The 20,185-nt window shown below is 38.0% G+C and overlaps 1 protein-coding gene across 1 annotated transcript in view; it reads right to left on the bottom strand.

Moving 5' to 3' along the window:
- ETS1 (ETS proto-oncogene 1, transcription factor) overlaps nucleotides 1-19,702 on the bottom strand; it is a 190,636-nt gene extending 170,934 nt beyond the window's left edge. Inside the window, exons 1-2 of the mRNA XM_027835254.1 lie at nucleotides 19,616-19,702; nucleotides 1,133-1,215 (exon numbers count right to left, since the gene is read on the bottom strand). Coding sequence (XP_027691055.1) covers nucleotides 1,133-1,204 — 72 coding nt within the window. The 5' untranslated portion in view covers nucleotides 1,205-1,215; nucleotides 19,616-19,702. The remainder of the gene's footprint in view (nucleotides 1-1,132; nucleotides 1,216-19,615) is intronic.
- Nucleotides 19,703-20,185: the final 483 nt, after the last annotated feature.

The following is a 20,185-nucleotide window of genomic DNA, read 5'->3' as shown; positions in this document are numbered from 1 at the left end:
CTCTCTCTCTCTCTCTCTCTCTCTCTCTCTCTCTCTCTCTCTCTCTCACACACACACACACACACACACACATATTCTCTTTCTCCTTTCTCATGGTTTTTTCCTTTTGTTCTGATTCTTCTTTCGCAACATGACTAATGTGGAAATATGTTTAATGTGATTATATATGTATAGTCTACATCAGACTGCTTGCTGTCTTGGGAAGGAGAAGGGAAGGAAGAGGAGGAAAAAAATGGGAACTCAAAATCTTATAAATATGAATATTGAAAACTATCTTTACATGTAATTGGAAAAAATAAAATACTATTAAGTCAAAAAAATAAAGAGATTAGCAATTAAAAAAAAGAAAATCTTTCTCTGCTTAGGTTCACTAATTTTAGAATGCTGTTGACATTTGAAGGTTTAGGATTTAGACAGCTCAATCCCTGAAAAACCAACCCAGGTTCAACTGATCAGAAGACACTAACTTTCCACAGGAAAATATGTTTAGAGTAAATTCTGTTAAACCCACACTTTCTGTGGTCCTCTGAAGCAGAAATCAGAGTCTAGGGTTTTTATTTTGTGCATTTATCCAAGGAAAGATAAATATTACATCTTAAGTATTCCAAAATAATGAAAGCTAACTAGCATTTACATAGTGCCTTAAAGGTTACAAAGCACTTCACAAATATTATCTATTTCATTTTATTCTCACAACAACCCTGGGAGGTAGGTGTTATCATTACCCTCATACAGAAGAGGAAACTGAGGCAGACAAAGGTTAAATGACTTGCCTTAGTTCACACAACTAATAAGGACCTGAGTCCACATTTGAACTCAGGTCTTCCCAACTGAAGGTCCAGCCCTCTATCCACTGTGCTGCTTCTAAAAGGAATTTCCAAACTCACTTCATTGACAATTGAGTACAAGTTTTAATAATTGTTGTTGTTGAGCCATTCAGTAGTGTCTGACCCTTTGTGACCCTATCGTCATGGGGTTTTCTTGGTAAGGATACTGGAATGGTGAATTAAAATGATTAGATAGGTCAGTTTCTGACCTCTCTATTCAAAGACAGTAAAGAAAATTGAGGTCTGTGGCAAGGTGTCTCTGGGCCCTGACGGAAAATGAGAGGAAGAAAGAGAATATAACTTACCAGTCCTCCTGGCCGAGCAACGGAGTAGGAGGCAGGGCTGCTGGCTGTTGAATCCACATAGTAACTCATCATCTTGGCAAGTCCTGCATGGGAGAGAGAATCTACTGAACATGCACTTATGGATGTGTGACCTGGGAACTCAACTTCAGTTCTTAATGTTCAGCATTGAAAGGATGGTAGAGATCATCTAGTTTTAAGTCCTTTCATTTTATATATATGGAAACTGAGGGCCAGCATTATTTAGCAACTTGTCCACAATGGACTCAAATGGGAATAAGTATTTAGTAAATGCCTACTAGGTGCCAGACACTGTGCCTAGTGCTTTACAAATAGCATCTCACTGGATCTGCATAATAATTCTGTGAGATAGGTGCTGTTATCTTCTCTATACATTTGAGGAAACTGAGGCAGACAGAAGTTAAACTACTTGCCCAGAGTCACACATTTACTAAGTGTCTGAGATCAAATTTTAACTCAGGTCTTCCTGAATCCAGGCCTAGTGCCCTATCTACTGTGTCTCCTAGCCTTCTCACAGCTACCTAATGGAGTCTAAGTCCATAGACTTTTATCCTATGTGATATTATATTCTGATTGTCAATAAACATTTACTGAGCATTTGCTAAATACAAGGCACTACCCTGGTTACTAGGTACACAAAGAGATACAAAATACTGTCTTTGTCTTCCAGGAATCCTCAGACCATTTGGAGAGGGAAACCTTTCAATTTCATTTAGTTTAGCAAACCTTTATAAAGTGCCTTTCATGTGCAAGGTCCTTGGGGTTCCCTTGGCTGGACCTCAAGAAGAGCTCTCAGGTAAGAGACTGAATGGTACAATGTAATGTGTAGAATGCCGGCCTTGGAATCAGGAATACTTGGGTTCAAGTTTTGCCCCTGACATTATCATGTGACCATGGGCAAATCACTTAAGCTCTCCATGCTTCCATGTAACTATCCAAGACTATGTGAACAGGTCACCAGTTTGGATTGATTGGTGGAGGGAGTTTCTCCAACAGGATGAGAAGAGAGATTGTGAAAAGAATGCTGGATTTGCAGTCAGAAAAGCTGGGTTCAAATTCTGTTTTTCCTTCTTAAGGAGCTTCCAGCAAAACATTTAATCTCTTTGGTCTTCAGTGTCTTCTTTGAAATGAAGAGAGTGGACTTAATGGCCTCCAAGATACCAGACATTTCTAAATCTATATTAAGGTGATAGGTAAGTTGGAGGGAGTACCTACATTGATGGTTGGCAGATATGACATATTAAAATACACACGAGATCATGCACTAGTTACTGGGGATACACAAACTTAAAAGAACAACCCAAGGTGCTGCCCAGTAAATTCTATAGAGAAGTGCTACCGAGTTGGGAGGGAGGAATGACTCCTTAAACCTGGTATACAGGAGAGAAGCCCTATCTAGGAAGGAGGTAGAACTCAAGTTTGGTCCAAAGGAAAGGCAAGCCCCACAGAAGCAATCTCTGTTTGAAGAGTGAGAGAGTTTTTGCTGTGAGGGAAAAAAAAAGAGAGAGGGTAAGACTATTAAGGAATAGGTACTACCTTAGAGATTTTCTTTCTTTCTTTTTTAACAAATCTGATTAGCTGTCATGTATGGGAAATGAGGCATTCAGGTTGATTTAATTCTCTTACTGAGGATTAATTTAAAAAAAAAAAACTTTTTTCGTTTGTTTCAACCATTGCTGTTGTTTCTTTCTAAAATGCTTTAGCTCACTTTCCTGCCTTACTAATGCATTGAATATGTGTTTCTTTGATGATGCAGTATCCTTCAGTTTCATTACTCTAAACATTAGGTGCAATCAAAATTCAACCATTCTATAAGAAGCCTTTCCTGATCTCCTTTAATGCCTTTCCTCTATCAATTATCTCTAATTTATCTTGCATGTATTTTATTTGTACATGGTTGTTTGTATATGGCCAAGTATCACCAATTTATCTTACACATTATCTTGTTTGCACACGGTTGTCTCCACCCATTAGATTGAGAGCTTCTGCTAGAGAGTAGGGACTATTGCCTTTTTTTTTTTATCCCCAGCACTTAGCACATCTCCTGGCACATAGCAGGCATTTAATAAATGCTTGTTGACCTGACTTTATATCTCTTTCAAATTAGCTACCTGGTAGGTAGCTGTCAATCTGTCTTTTCTGATGTTTCATTTTATCATTTAAAGGATATTGATTGCATTTGACAACAAACAATGATAGCCGACAGGTATATATCTATATATCTATATCTATATCTATATATATAAAGCTTAAAAATACTTTGTATTCCTTTTATCATGGGATCCTCACACCACCCATGTGACATAGGAAGTACAAAAATTATTATCCTCATCTTACAAATGAGGAAACATGTTCAAATGCCTCTCTGGTATTTACTAGCTGTGCAGCTATGGGCAAGCCAGATAACCTCTCTGAGCATCAGTATACTTCTCTGTAAAATGGAAAAATAACACCTATGGTACCTAACACATAGGGTTGATGTGGGGATCAAATGAGGTAAAGTATGTAAAGCACTTTGCAAACCACTACTAGGTCTATAGCAGGGGTGGGGAACCTGCAGCCTCAAAGCCACATGTGGCCTTTTAGGTCCTTGGGTGTGGCCTTTTGACTGAGTCCAAATTTTACGGAACAAATCCTTTTATTATGAGGATTTGTTCTGTGAAGTTTGGATTCAGCCAAACAGGCCACACCTGAGGACCTAGAGGGCTACATGTGGCCTTGAGGCTGCAGATTCCCCAACCCTAGTCTATACCTTCAAAGAGGTCAAAGAAAGAGGAAATGAATTCATGTACAAAAATATTTAGTGCAGCTCTTTTTGTGGTGATGATGAACTGGAAACTCCCATCAACTGGGGAATGACTGAATAAGGTAAGGTACATGTATGAATGTGATAGAATACTTTGGTGCTGTAAGGAATGATGAAAAGCATGATTTCAGAGAAACCTGGGAAAACTTCTATGAACTGAGGCGTAGTGAGGTGAGACGAACTAGGAGGACAATTTATATAATAACAACAATAATGTAAAGACAAATAACTTTGAAAGACTTAAGAACTCTGATCAAAACAGTGTTGAACCACAATTCCAGAAGATTCATGATGAAACATGCTACTCACCTCCTGATAAAGAGGTGATGGACTCAGTGCGTTAGGACACATAATTCTTGGAAATGACCAATATAGAGATTTGTTTTACTTGACTGTGCATATTTGTTACAAGGATTTTCTTTTCTTTTCTTTTCTTTTTTTCATTGAGGGGCAAGGGAGGTGGGAGGGACAGAAAATAGATTTTTGTTCATTGAAAAAAATTCATTTAAATTTTTTAAAAGAATGTAAAAAAGAAAAATAATAAAGCACTTTAAAAACCTTAAAGTACAAAAATTTCATCCTTTTCCCCAGTACAAAAATATCATCCTTTCCCCCTTCTTCTACTTCTTATTTTTATTCTTCTTTTCCTTATTCCTTTTTATTTTGTTAGGCAATTGGGGTTAAGTGACTTGCCCAGGGTCACACAGCTAGTAAGTGTCAAATGTTTGGTCTGAGGCCAGATTTGAACTCAGGTCCTCCTGACTATAGGGCCAGTGTTCTATCCACTGAACTACCTAGCTGCCCCACCTTATTCCTTTTCTCCTTATAATTCTTATCTTCTTTCCTTTTCTCCTTCCTCTTCCTCCTTTTTCTCCTCCTCCTCCTCCTTTTCCTCTTCTTTGTCCTTCCTTTTCTCTTCTACAAAGTGCCCAATGTCACATAGCTAGTAAGTAACAAGACTGAGATTTGAACCCAGATCAGACTACTTTTTCTACTTGCCACCTTGAAATAAAATGGCAGCAGTAAAAGTTGCCGAAATGTCAAGGAATATGAAAGAAATGTGCTACACTGATAGAGTTGAGAAAAATACTCCATTGCACTATATGACACCTATATTTCATAGTACTGAAGATGTTGATGTCCAAGATTTAGTAGATTAGACTAGATCACCTGAGAACTTGAGAACATATCCTGGAAAAGTGCTTTCTTTCTTTAATTGATTAATGAATCTATGATACCAGCTTCATTTTCTTGTGATTTGAATTTTTAAAAATTCTACTACATGGTAGTAATTAGAATGATATACTAAGGAAGATTTTGATAATATTTTCCTAGAATTTATGAATAGTCTGAATTTGGTCCTGCTTTATGATGCAGGGACAGACTTTAGGACCTCAAAAGACCCCTTCCAGTTGGTATATTCTCTGCATTCTTCATAAAATCATGGGATTCAGAGCTAGAAGGAAATATACAGAGCATCTAACCCAATTCTTTCCTCCTCCAGGTAAAGAAACAGATTAGACCTAGGAAAAATGACTTGAACAAGTTCACTTATCCAAGGTAGGAAGTGGAAAGTTCTGATTCAAATCCAGGTCTTCTGACTATACACTGCACCACTAGGTGGTTATTGCTATAGAATTAGCAAGATCAGTTACAGTACATGGAGAGTACTGTGATGAACTTTCTAACCTGGTTGTCCAAATGACAATTGGCCAGTTTTCCAAAAAGTAACTTGCATCTTTAGCTATCCAAAGGAGTGATACAAGAAATTACTTTTTAGAGGCTTGAAAACCACGGAGTTTTTTCACCCTACATTATGGAGTTTGCTTAACCTGCCTATAACCACCTCCAAAGAATATCCACAAATCCCTAAGTCAGCATGGGCTACAGAAAAATCTACAACCACATGTCATACATTCATCATAATAGTCCAGTCCTTCTCAGGCTCCTATCAACAAAAAATGACCTTTATCCTCTCCAGGGTACCCTTGGAGAAAGGTCCATACTGGCAGTCATATTCTGATGCCCAATTCATGGCCTCATGAACCCTTGGTCAGCCTGCCAGACTGCACTCCTCCTCATGGAAATGTACTTAGAAAAATGTTTGGAAGAAATATGTTTTCTTTTTCCAACTGACAGTGTGAGGGAGGAAACCCCAGGCCCAACATATGGTGCATTCCGTGCTGTGCTGGGTTCTTGAAGCTATATTCTATATGAGTGACATATCCCTTGAGGAGAAGCCCTTTGCCCAGGGAGGAAACTCAAAAGAGGGAGTTGCCAGAGCTCTCAAGGGCTCTCATCTCAGGAAATAACTCTGGGACAGAAATGGATTACTGCTTTATTATTTTTTGGGGAAAAAAAAGCACACCCTTTCACCATCTGTAGATTGTGACGCAGGCCAGCTGCCACAGGCCATGAATACCCTTGCAGAAGCAGGCAACAGGGGCAGTCAAAACTTTCTTGGCTTGTGAAGAAAAAGTGACTCCCACCTGAAAATGATAGGACTATTATCTAAATGCATTTTTCTTAGAACCTTAGACTTACCAAATGTTAGAGCTGGGAGGGACCTCAGAGCTCATCTAGTCTGGCTCTACAGATGAGAAAATTGAGCCTGAGAGAGGGGAAGTGATTTACCCAACATCACTCAGGCAGGAAGTGGCAGAGATGAGCCCAGTTCTTCTGACTTTCCTGGCTCTCTACTGTCATAGTATTTAAAATCTAGAAATCATGTGTCTATGCCCCTGGATTGGAAGCCATCAGACCTGCTTAGGTGTAAAAATAATATAGATACTTGTTATTGAAGTATCATGAAGGACAAGGCCAATTTTGCTCAAGTGGCATCACTTACACCATTCATGCCATGTAGCATTGCTTACATGTCATTACATAATTGAGCATACAATCCTGTGGCACAAATATGGAAGGTCACACCAAGTGGAAATCCATCAGATTGTCCACACTAGTCAAAGGAGTTGAATGTTTACGGACCTGCATGCAAATCCATTTCAAATAATAGCATCCCATGTCTATCCATTTCTAATATGATCATATTTTAATATTTTGTAACATTATACAGTTTCCAAAGCTCCATATTTGCTCAAGGTAAATCTCAGGCAAAGCCAGACTAGCCCCAAGTCTTACTGATCCCCTATGATTCTTACCATCCAACCATATCTCTCATAGTAATGACATAAAGACCTTTGTAGAGCTTTGCTGAGAATAAGAGATCAAATAAATTCACTATTGACATTATGAATATGAAGTCCTGCTGCCCCAAATCTAGCTCTACCACAGGTATTTTAGACTCTTCTCTGTGACTCAGTTTTCTTATCTGTAAAGTATTTGGTCATTAGCTTTGCCAGTCTTGTGCTTCATACCCACCTTCAGATAAGTGAATTAAGGCTCAGCCAATTGGCTAACCTTTCACTCATTTCTCATCAGGGAACTTATTTTAAGGCTGAATGTGTCAAGGACCTTGAGGTCAAAGTCAGGGGGGTTGGAAGGATTGTAGAGAGAGGAAGCCCTGGTTTTTCTACCCCCAAGAAAGAGATAAGTTCTTAATAAGAGCTGAAGACCAATTCACATCAATTCTGGGAGCTCTAGCACTTGTTTGTTGATATTTATTTTCCCATTAGTTCAAGGATATCCATTCTGTGATATAAGTTCTTGGAGACCATTCCTGATGTTAGGTATGCTAACAGGTAAAAATACACCATATTTTAAAATGCTAATTTATCAGTCACTTTTGCTAGCTCACCAATAATGTGTCAAGTATAGGGTCATGAATGTAGCAATTTCCCAATAATCATTTGTTGGTTCATTAATGAATGAACTACTAATAATAGCTTTTTGATACTTTAATGTAAAAATGTAATATGGGGTGTATGAGAAACTGAAAAGACTGATGGAAAAAACAGAGTATCTTATTCTCTCCTAAAAGCTGAAAAATTCAGATAGGTATGCAATTATGTTTCCTCCTAATCTCCCATGATTTGAAATTCCAATGAGCAATTTAAGCAAAGATTCAGAGAAAGTCACTTGCTTCAGCCTCGGATATAAAAAGGAAACAATGTGGTCCCAAAGACCAATACTTCCAAGGAACCTTGTCTAAAATGGAAATGCCTTTGCCATTGCTAAAAAAAAAAAAGTCCAGTGAGCCCAAATCTAGCAGAGACATATCATTCATTCATTTGGAATTGAAGCTTTCATTTTACAGAAGAGGAAAATGAGGTCCAGAAAGTGACATGACAGGAAGCCTCTTATAGTGGAATGAGTGCTGAACCTAAAGTTAGTTGAGATCCAGGTTCCAATCCCACTCTGAAGCATTCTATCTGTTCAACCCTGGGCAACTTATTTAATCTCTGTGGATTTCCCCAACCTCACAATATTAAGCACTGTAACATTAAATGCTATATAAAATGGCACCTCTTAATATTATTCCTAGTTCACAATAGCAGAGCTGGAATTTGAACCCAGGTTCTTTGACTCTAGGACCAGTACTCTTTCTATGAATAATAGGAGAAATGATAATTTGATATGTAATGATTTAAGCTTTACAAAGTGCTTTAAACCCATTATTTCATTTGATCCTCCTTGTACTCTACAAGGAGGGAACTACTATTATTTCATTTTACAAACGAAAATAAGTATCAGAGAAGTTGTGACTTGTCCAGCTAGTAAGTATCCATTTCTGTTAGCTGTGTAATTAGCTAGGATTGGTCTTTATAGCAAAGTAGTAAAGGGGATATAATTTTATTTCTTTTCATGTGCTATTTAGGTTTTTTTTCTAAGTCAGCAAGTAGTTGGCTGGATGAAACTGTGTGAAAAAAGACATTGGTGGCATGAAGAAATAGCAACATATGTAAGTTTCCAAGTAAACTGAGAAGGTGAAGCTGTCTCTTGGACAAAGGGAAGTGGACGTGTATGAATGAGTGTGTGCAACATGTAACTTTGAGGCTGGTTTTGTGAAAGCTTACTAAAAACATTGAGTGGACTTTGTGATGAGTGTTTTAAGTATACCCCTAGTTAATGTTAATTGGTTCTGGGGGGGAAATGATTTTAAGTGAACAAGGAACAGTTTGTTCCAATGTTCTAAACATTATAAATGGGCAAACAGCCGAACATTGTTACCATGGGGTTTGGCAACTTGACAGTGGGATTTGGTTCTACAGTATTAACAATGTTATTGCAAAAAAATAAATAAATAAGTCAATCAACTTCATGCAAAGTAAGCTTGTACTCTATCATTGCTCTCTTCCTATGACCCCGTTCTACCAGTAATTACATGGTACATACCACGTAAGTAGTCAAGGAGCCATTGCTGGGAAATGAAGCTAGGAAATGGATTGAACTAGATACCTCTGACCCTTGATCTCCCTTCACAAGAGGTCACCAAGTGGTAACTTTTCAGTAGGTGGAAGGGCAAATGGGTTTTTCCTTACTCTCATTTGAGAGAGAAATCTATCTATTGGAAGTCTATTTTTGAATGGACCATTTGACTAATTAATGTCTTAGCTTTATTTCTCCCCACTTTTACTCTTCTCTTAAACACCACCAATCCCTTTGTGAACAAGTGGTTTAAAAATCATGTAAATCCATTTTCCTATTCTCTAAATAACTTCATCCTCTAATTACATGTGATACTTTCTAATGTCAAACTTGCCATTGTATACATGATGGTGTTGATCTAGTGCCAACTAAATCTTAAGCTCAATTGGTACTTATTCTGATACTACAAGTTTCCCCTGGGGAGAAAAATGAATATGAGAGTATTGGAATGTTTGACATTTAGAGCTGAAATTTAAGAATCTAGTCCCTTTCATGACATGCTGTTATACTTTTTGAAGCCTTACCTAATACTATAATATTTACTCCAAAAAATAGTATTTGAGGTCTTAGGAAAGCAGGTTTTGGCTCAATAGAAGGAAGAATTAACTACCTAATAATTAAAGCCACCTGAAAATGGAATAGCCTACCTCATAAAGTAGTGAATTCTCCATCAGTAAAAGCACACAGACACATCTGGAAAACCACTTGCCAAGAATATTGAAGAGGAGACATGTATAAAGTAGGTAGTGATGACATATTTCTTAAAATCTTTTTTATTCTAAAATTCTGTGATTTTAAGATTTTATATCAGAAGCTTGTAATCTATTGAGATACCTTCTGTTTCTTTGACCATAATCCCCCAGGAAAAGGCCTCTAAAATATTCCTCATATGACTAAAGTTCCCCCCCCCCAATTATTCTAGAATCTGGAAATCACTTTTAGGAAATCAAAGTATTCATTTCGCACCAACATCAAATAAGTACAGAAGGGAGGTACCAGATCACATGAAAAAATATTTTCGTTGATCATGAAACTATCAAGGATGTAGGCAAGGATGCCAGTTCTAAGCATTGAAAGCTAACCTGAAATCAGCAGTTTATTTCATCTAGCTAATTTAGACTGCTTCCCTTCTCCTTGTACTCCCTCTGAGCTCTCGCCTGGAATGCACTCCTTTCTTATCTCTTCCTGCTAAATCTTTCCTTCCTTCAAGGCTCAGTCTTTGTGATCTCTCCAACTGAAAGTGGTCTTAATTCCTTCAATTTTCTTAAGCACTCTGTCTGGATTTCCTTTTTTTTTTTAGCAAGATCATACTATATCTTCTAAAAGTTGTATTTTCTGGTTATACTCTCCCACCCCACCCCCAGGAGAATGGAAGCACCTTGAGGACAGGAACTAAGTGAGTTGTTGTTGCTGTTGTTTTAAATTTTTTATCCATAGGATGGAACACTGTGTTAGATTTATTAAATCCACTAGCCTTAAATCAATAACCACTTCTAAATGGCAACAGGTTGAAAGTAGATTTCTATCAATTAGCAAAAGTGACTACACAGTCTACTGTTCAAATACAATCCCTAAAGTCCTTCTGGTAGCTCTGGGGAAGATTCATACTTGGCCTCAGCATCACAGCACAAAACACAGTGCTTCACACATAGTAGAAACTCAGCTTTTTTTTTTAATGGTTTGATACAGAGCGAATGAATTTAGCTTTAAGTGGTGGTTTTAAGAGCTCATTCACCCATTTTTCACAATCATGAATGTTAGCTATAGTGACCCTAGTTGAGACTCTTGATCAAATGTAAGTGAAAAATGAACTTTAAGATGGAAAATGCCACAGAATAGTTGCAGCCAAAGAAATCCCCAGAGAGAATGAGAATTTAAATAATTGTTATTTTCAGGCTTTTAGTGTGTTTAGGGTGTGGTATTCAATGCCAAATTTAGATATGGCCCCAGCCCTTACGGAGATTACAGACACAACCAAAAAGCTGTGCCTATACTGAGAGACCTAGACAACACCATTCAAAAAAATAAGGACAGTGTCACCCTCACTGGCATAAACGAGTATCTTGGACCGAAAAGACCCTAACTTCCTCTGTCCTTCCCGTCTTCTTTTGTTTTTGTTCTCAGAATAGAGATTCATTCATTTTACTGTCATATGTTTACTGATTTAGAGCCAGAAGAGCTGTCAGAAGTAATTTCTCCCCCCATCTTACAGATAGGAAAACTGAGGCCCAGAGCGGGTAAGTGACTTTTCTAAAGTTACACAGCTATTAAACATCAGGGCCAGGGTTTGAACCTAATCCAGGGTCCTTTGTGCTGGCCCATGTTTTTCCAACTCTTGAGTTTTGTGTTAACTATTACAAGCTGAAATTGCCACCCCACACTAATGAAAAAATGAACACATTATATGGGCAGCTTAGAGAAATTTATTAATGAAAAGGGACATCAGAGAATCATAGGATTTTAGAACTGTAAGAGATCTTTTCCATTTTTCTTTGTTTTAAATCATGAATTTAACAAACATCAACAAACATGATCTTTCAGCATGCAAATAATACAAAGAGGATTATATATGAAAGTGAATTTCTATTACCTAGGATGTTTTTAAGTGATGTTAAATGTGTTACAATAGTAGCGACACTGCTCTGCTTGTTTAAACACTCCATTGTTGTGGTTTTAGTGCATCATTATCAATTCCCCTACTGAAGATGTCCCCACAGGAGTCCTCCTTTGTAACAAAGGAGAGTCAAACACCACAAATTGACACAAATTTGCCACTTCTGAAAATAGATATAATAATAATAGCCAGCCCTGATGTAGCACTTTAAAGTTTGCAAAGTGCTTTAGAAACATTATCTTATTCTGTCCTCACAACAATCATAGGAGGTAGGTGCTGTTATTATCCCCATTTTCCACACAAGGAAACTGATGCAGATAAAGGTTAAGTGACTTGCCCAAGGTCACATAGCTAGTAAGTGTCTGAGGCCAGATATAATGATAATAATAATAATAATAATGGAGTTATATAGTGCCTACTATGTGCCAGGCACTATACTAAGTGGTTTACAGAAATTTTCTCATTTCATCCTCACAACAACCCCAAGAGATAGGTACTATTATTAATCTCCATATCACAGATAAGGAAACTGAGGCAAACAGAGCTCAAGTGACTTGCCTAGGGTCACACAGCTGGTAAATGTCTGAAGCCAAATTTGAACTCACATCTTAACTCCAAGTCTAGTGCTCTAGCTGTCCACTAAACTGTCTCATTCTCTGCTACCTAGTACTGAAAGGGATCTTGGAGGGTCATTTAATCTCATTTTACAAGGAAACTGAGGCTCAAAGAGGTTAAATGACTTTCTCAAAAAAAATAGAATAGCCTAGACTAGAATCCAGGGATCTTATTTCCCCAGTCTCTTTACACTTTATTTCTTAGGGCAATGGTACTTAGGTGTCCACCAAACTGTTCCTTGTTCATACCCTCACCATGCAGTTCTCTACCATCCTGGTATATCTAGCCTGACAGCATGAATTTCACCCACCAGGCACAATCATTTTTGTAGTGTAGCCCTGGGCTTGTGAAGCAAACCCTGAAAACATCCTTTGTCTAATGGTTAGGAATCAGCTTATTATTGAAAGATTGCACAAGTGAGGAAACGTTACAGCTTTCTGAGAAAAGCCAATATCTTGATGAGATAGATGGCCCCTTAGTAAGTTGATATAAATATAAAGAACTAGTGAATTTCTAAGAAAAGATTGGCAGGGTTATAACTCTCTTTATGGTATTTAATATTGACCAGGAATTCTTTAGGAAGTTGTTCAATGGTACAGGGAAAACAAGAGGACAACTTGATACAGTTCAACCATTATGATAACTCTTTTTTTTGAGCTACTATTCCTAATCTCCAGGACTCTCTATTCCATGACATCTGTAGACTTTGAGAAAAAACTCTTGAACTGGACTTTTTGGCAATAGATACAGCAACTTTTTTTTTTAAGAGGGGTAGACAGGAAAGGGAGAGGAATGTTCAGACTGCCACCTGTGACACAGAGGCTCTGTTGGGAGGAAGCAGAGCCTACTGGGGACAAGGCCACAACAGCATGGACAACTATTAGATTGTTTGATCCCTAAGAGCAACAGCTATATCTTATCATCTGGGTTTGCCCAGGACCCAGTGTGGTTCCTTCCATGTAGTCTGAGCCCAATTAACATGTTGTATTGAACTGAATCAAAATGAAATGGAGTTGAAGCTGAAATCAAGATTGAACAGAACCTTGATTTTTATCTAGTGGAATTTCAAGCACTGTCATTGCTCTTTGGAATGATAGATCGATATCTGAACCTCATTGTCTTCATCTGTAAAAATGAATTAGATGAGATGATCTCTAAGACATCTTCCAACCCTAAAATCCTATGGTTTTATGAATAGTAAGGACAATAGTAATATATTACTGAATAAACTATGGCGGCTTCCTGGATTACCTCTAGGATCTAATATGAAGTCCTCTGTTCAGCATTTTAAGATTTTCACGACCTGTGTCCTTACCTTTCTAGCCTTTTTACACATTACACTCCTCCTTGTACTATACAATCCAATCATATCATACTGACTTACTTACTCCTTTTACAAAACAGTTTATTTCTAGTCTCCATGCCCTTGTGCTGGCTGTTGCCCATGCCTGGAATGCTCTCCTTCCTCACCTCTGTTTCTTAGAATCATTGGCTTCCTTCAAGATTCTGAAGAGAAAGCAACTTTGGCGATCTTTTTCAGGCGCTCTTCCTCCCCTCCAGCCCCAAGTTAATGACTTCTCCCCTTAAAGTTACTTTATTTGTACTTTGTATATATGTATGTATGTGTATATATATATATATGTATGTATGTATATGTGTGTGTGTGTATGTATCATACATACATATATGGACAGGTTGACCCCTTCGCTTTTTTAGACTGTAAGCTCCTTGAGGGTTTTTGTTGTTTCTTTGTACTTTGTGCTTGGCATACTGCCTGGCCCATAGTAGTTGCTTAGTTGATTGGTTGATATGATTGGTTGATATAATTACTCTGTGTTTCAAAAGTCATATGCCACCTGATAGCCAAGCACCTTACCAGGTTTTTCCTTCTTCCTGAGAGTTACAAGTTACAGTTCTCTTGGCCTCTTCTCTACACTAGCTAGACAACCCTCCCTATGGTTTAGCCATGCACTCACTCAAGCACTGTTAAAAATAATTAGTATTACATGCTTCACTATTTTAAAAAACTTACATGATGGGGTTTTCCATTTTGCCACTTCTCTTGGGAAAACTATATAATAGTTCTTCCTGTTAGAAATATTTTCTTGACATTTGACCTAAAAAACTGACTTCTTTCTGTTCATTCCATTATACTATTATCTGGGTTCATTACACATTTCTTGTCCATCTAAATTATTGGCATATCCCCATTTTTTTTGGATGGCTGGGATATTCAATTACATCTCATCTTCTTCCTAAAAAGGGAAATTGGCCCTTCCCTGATTAAGAAAAGATTATAGACGCAAAGTAAGGAGACCTGGGTTCAAGCCCTGTAACTACCTCATAAGAGCCATGTTAACTCGGGCGGTTCCGTTTACCTTTCTGATCTCACTTTTCTCCACTACAAAATGAGAGTACTAGACCACCTTATTTCTAAGATTCCTCTCAACTTTTAAAATCATTACTGTAGCTCTCATCACTCTGAAGAACTTAGTCTATAGGTGTGACATGAAGAACTTAGTCTATAGGTATGCCATGATTTAGCTCTTAATCATATACTATTTTTATTGTTAACTATTATTGCTTGTGCATATATTTCTTTCCCCCAACTGTATTATAGACTTCTGAGGTGAAGAACTGTCTGCTTCTTTTTCTGTAACTCAAAGAGCACTTTGTACAGCACAGGTTGCATGGTAGGTGTTCAATAAACATTCATCAACTGATATATTGAAGGATTTTGCTCAGCAAACAGTTGTTAGTTGATTAATAGAATGAATCAGTCTTTTCTCCTCCAATGAATCAAATCTCTTAGCAAAATCAACATCTTTATGATAAAAAAACATTAGAGAACCAAATGTGCTACCACAGGATTTCAACAAATTCCCTTTTGGAATGAATAGGGAAGGGAAAAAGCACTTATTAAGCACCTACTTTGTGCCAGATGCAGTGCTAAGAACTTTACAAATGTCATTTCATATGATCCTCACAACAACCCTAGAAGTAGTTGCTGTTATAATCCCAATTTACAGTTGAGGAAACTGAGACAAACACATGACTAGTAAATGTCTGAGGTTGGATCTTGCCGGAACCAGGCCTGGCACTCTATCCAGTGTGCCACCTAGGATTTAGTTCACAATGGTCCCTAAAATATGCTCACCACTGGAGAAAATAATGGTAAAATTTTGCAACTCTAGGAACAAAGATCATAATCTCTCAGATAAAGTATGTTGGGGGACCAATTTGCTTCCCAGAGAAAACTAGAAGTTAAAAACTTATATTCAGAAAGTACACTTTTTTCTAAAAGTACAACCTTCAAAACAAGTCATGACATTCTTCACCCAGGAATTAAATTCTTATTTCTGTGATATGCTCAGGGTGAGGGGTAGCATAGCATAGTGAGCTGGGCTTGGAGCCAGGAAGACCTGAGTTCAAGTACTGTTTCTGACACAAACTAACTGTGATCCTGAGGAAGTTACCTCATCATCATCATCATCATTATCATCATCATCATTTATATGTTTATATATCACCTGCTATGTGCCAGGCACTGTGCTAAGTGTTTTACAAATATCTCATCTGACCCTCAAAAAAAAATCCTGGAAGGTAGATGATATTATTTTCCCCATTTTACAGTTAAGGTAACTGAGGCAAACAGAGATTAAGTGGTTGCCAAAGGTCACATAGTAAGTCTCTTGGGCTGGATTTGAACTCTGGTCTTCTTGTCTCCAGGCCCAGCTCTCTTATCTATTCACTATAGGACATAGTTGCCTTAAGTGCTAATCTCTTCTTGCTCTAGGCAACTTTCTAAAACCATTTGCAGAAAGGGTGATCTTACCTAAATTAGTAGATAGAATTGTCTCGCCTGAGATCTGCCCATACCAATGAAATCAGACATCTGTTCCATATCCCCTTTGAACTGGGTGACAGGGAGTGGGACATGAATAATGATGAAAGAAATAGTCAGTTTCATATCTTCCTGTTGGACTTGTCTTCCTGTTCCAGCTTATTCATGACTAGAGGAACAGACAAGACCCATTCATCCTTTTCCCAAATCATTGAGAGTCCAACAGAGGTCTTAGTTGTAATAAAAATGGTATCACACCTGAAATCTGTGGATAAGGGCAACAGCCATGGCATCTCACCCACCTAGTAATTTCAGTAAGACAGATATGAGAGGGGGATTTGGACCCTGGGGAGCACATGTGGGTAGCTATGGGGAAAAGACGACCCTGTAGCCAAGGTACTCACTTACTGCAATGACTAGATTACTGAATATTTGCTAATAGGCATCAGACATTGTTGGTTAAATCAATAAGAAGCTTGGTTTTGAGATACTCAAAGAAGAATTGTTGAGAAAGATTAATCTATTTACTAGAAAATAAAGAGATACCAAGCATTGGCATTCTCAGCAAGCCCTGAGTCTGACAAAGGAGAGAAATCTGACCTTAACAGACTCTCCTTGAAGTTCATACTCTCCCATTTCACTCATTCAACAGATATTTATGGAGTTCCTACTATATATTAGGCACTGTGGTTGGCACTCCTGAGGGAGAAAAAGATAAATATGAGAGGTGCAAGTAACTTCCTTTAAAGAACTTACATTCCAGTAAAAATATTTCAGCCATTCAGTCATTCACTCAGGTATCATACATAAGATAAGTATGTTGGTAATTTTAATGCAAGTCAGAGTGTAATAGGTGCCATATAGTGGAGGAGCAAAGTACTTTCACTGACCTGGTAGATCTTGTAGCAGTTGAAAGTGTATAGTTCTACACAGAGAGATGGCACTCCGACAACAGGTGTTTCATTCAGCAAGCTATTGAAAAACAATGGGGACTGTACCATCAATGGACTAGTCCAGACAAGGTAAAGGAAAGTGCTATGTGATACAAAGAAGCTGCTAATGAGAAAGCAAACTCAGTTCTCTGCACCTTCAAAAATTTTTTCCAATATCAAAACTGATCACTCCTGCTTCACCAATAGTTATAATATTTAATAATGCCTTGCATATGTACTTCAATTTTTAAAAACATGTTATATCTTTTCTTTTTCTTTTTTTCTTTATTCTCACAATGTGCTCATGAAGTAGATAGGGACAGAGACTAGACCAGTGATTTCATTGGCACAGGGAAACCTGAGGAAACCCCTTCTAACCAATGCAAGTCAGCCCTTTTCTCTGTAATTTATAGTCTCAATTTCCTAGAGCATTGAAAAGCTAAGTGACTTGCCCAGCCACATCCTGGCTGTGTCAAAGGCAGAACCTGAACCCAGGTCTATGTGATTCCAAGATCAGTTCTCTATCCCCTATTCTATGATGACTCTCACAAAGTGGATTAATGTTTACGTTTCAGAGGGAAATTTGACTCCCAGAGACATCAGCATCACAGAAATAGTGAGAGGTAAAAGTCAGTTGAAACAAGTCCCAGCTTATATTCTTTCTTTTATGAGACCACATAGTAATCATCTTTTAAATACATTACCTTTTTATTAAGACAATTAGACTTGGTCAGTATTTACTCCCCACTTACTAAGGCCACACACTCAGAGATCAAACTGCTTTACTCTTATTCACCTTAATCACATCCCCCCACCACATCAAACCAGTAGGACATTTGTGGGGAAGGACCCAGGTGCATGGAGACCCTTCCTGTTAAGATTATGATTTTGGCCTCGAGGACACATCAGCTGCAGAACCAGGACGGAAGAGGTTGGGTGGCTTCTGCTGCTGCTGTTTGTTTTTTCACCATTGAGTTGGCAAGGATGGGAACTTGATTTACACTTAGAAGCAGCATGCCTTCTCCAAATATTAATATTAATAACTTTAATAGTGAGCACATGAAAAGAGCTTTTCATCTTCAAAGAACATTGCCAACATTAAGTCATTAGTTCTCCCCTCTCTGAAACAACAGGTTAAATCTGAACAAAACCAATAAAGGCAGGAACAGCAACAGTTCAACCCTATGACCCCATGGCTGAAGAAGTGAAAACCTTTTCTCTCCAGATAAAAAGGAAGAGATGAAATCCAGAAGCACAACTGATGAAAGAGTTGAAGTGTCAAGACTTTTACAAATCAAATAGATCTGCCTAGGTTATCATTCTTAGATCTGTATTTCCTGTTGTTTAGCAAACATCTCTTTTCCAGTTGCACAACAGTGGTATGAAGAAGGAAGAAAATTGGTCTTAAGATCAGAAAAATTTACCCACAGTGCAATAAGTAAAATCTCTGTGAAGAAATTTCTCAGTCCCAGAGCTAGCCTAGTTTATTAAACTCTTTACTCGCAAAACAAAAAAAAAAAATTTCTATGGAGAAGGAGGCTGTGGGGGGAATTTAGCAGCAGATTACAAGATATATGCAAAGGTTGAAATGCCTGACAGAAATAGAGAATGGATTGGAATTACCATTTCATACCTACAGCTTCTTCCAAGCCCGTTCTCTAACGCCAGTCCCATTCTATAGTTTGGGGGTATGCAGGAGTGGGTGGAAAGAAAAAAGAAATCTCTCAATTGAGACTCCCTTGTCTCACCTAGTTTTATGTACTACTCTGTACTTTGGTTGCTGGGAGATATAACCCAGGAGGGGGAAAGGAAAAAACACAAAAAGCTAAGTTGGGTTTGCAGGATTCAAATTGTTTGCAATTTCCTCTCCATAGAAGCAATTCATTAAGCTGAAGAGAAAAAAAAAGTGTAAAATGATAGCCTCAATAGGAGAGAAAGACAAAAAGAAACTTCAATCTTTTAACTGCAGCTTTATTCCTTTGGAAATGCTCCAATGTGCCAAAGAACAGTTTCATGGTCCTGACAAGTAAATTGAAAACTCTCTGAAACATACTGGATTTTGCCTTTTAAAAGTCAGACAAGCAGAGAGACGGGAAGGGGGCAAGGAGGCATATAGACATAATTATAAAATATATACATTTTAAAGTATACAAACAAGAGTAGCAGCTAATAATGAATATTGTCATTTAGAAAACCAATTTAGGGAAAGCATAAAAGAATCTTAAAAGAGAAAAAGAAAGCTCATTGTGTCTTGGAAGATCCCCACTTTTTAATTCCCCTAAAAAAAAAAAGATAGACTCAGAATTTTCAGACAGAAATTCCGCACCTCACTTACTACTTTGCTGATTCAGAGACAGAGTGAAGGATGTGTCCTGAGCTTCCCACACTTGGCTGTGGTTTCTTTCCAACTACCTGCGGGAATCCTCTTCTCAGAGGCTAAAGAGGATGCAAGGACCATAATGTTCCTAATAGATCTGCCTCCGTAAATTGGGGGGTGTGGTCAAGCCAGGGAAAGATAGGGGGGAAAAAACTGTAATCCTAAACTGGTCTCTGATACCATCAAAGTAGCAACAGCATGAGTAATCAGCCAGCTTTGTCCAGATAGTAACGCTGCTGGCGTCGAGGAGGCAAGAGGGTCCCAGCTGATTTCCCACTTCCTTCTTCTGTTCCTTCTAACTAATACACTGGGCTTTGAGGAGGAATAACCTTCCTTTGTGGAATAGCATAGGTTTTCATTATATGCTGGTGCATTAGGTCTAGTCTCTACGGTGATTTTATATTTGTGAAATACTCCACATTGCTTTGACTTCCTTTTAGTTCCAAATCTCAAAATTCTTTCCCGTGTACATACACACACACACACACACACACACACACACACACACACACACACACA

The sequence above is a fragment of the Vombatus ursinus genome, unplaced genomic scaffold (assembly GCF_900497805.2).
Source record: "Vombatus ursinus unplaced genomic scaffold, bare-nosed wombat genome assembly UNPS02014813.1, whole genome shotgun sequence".
Classification (NCBI taxonomy): Eukaryota; Metazoa; Chordata; class Mammalia; order Diprotodontia; family Vombatidae; genus Vombatus; species Vombatus ursinus.
This window is presented reverse-complemented; position numbering and strand designations above follow the sequence as displayed.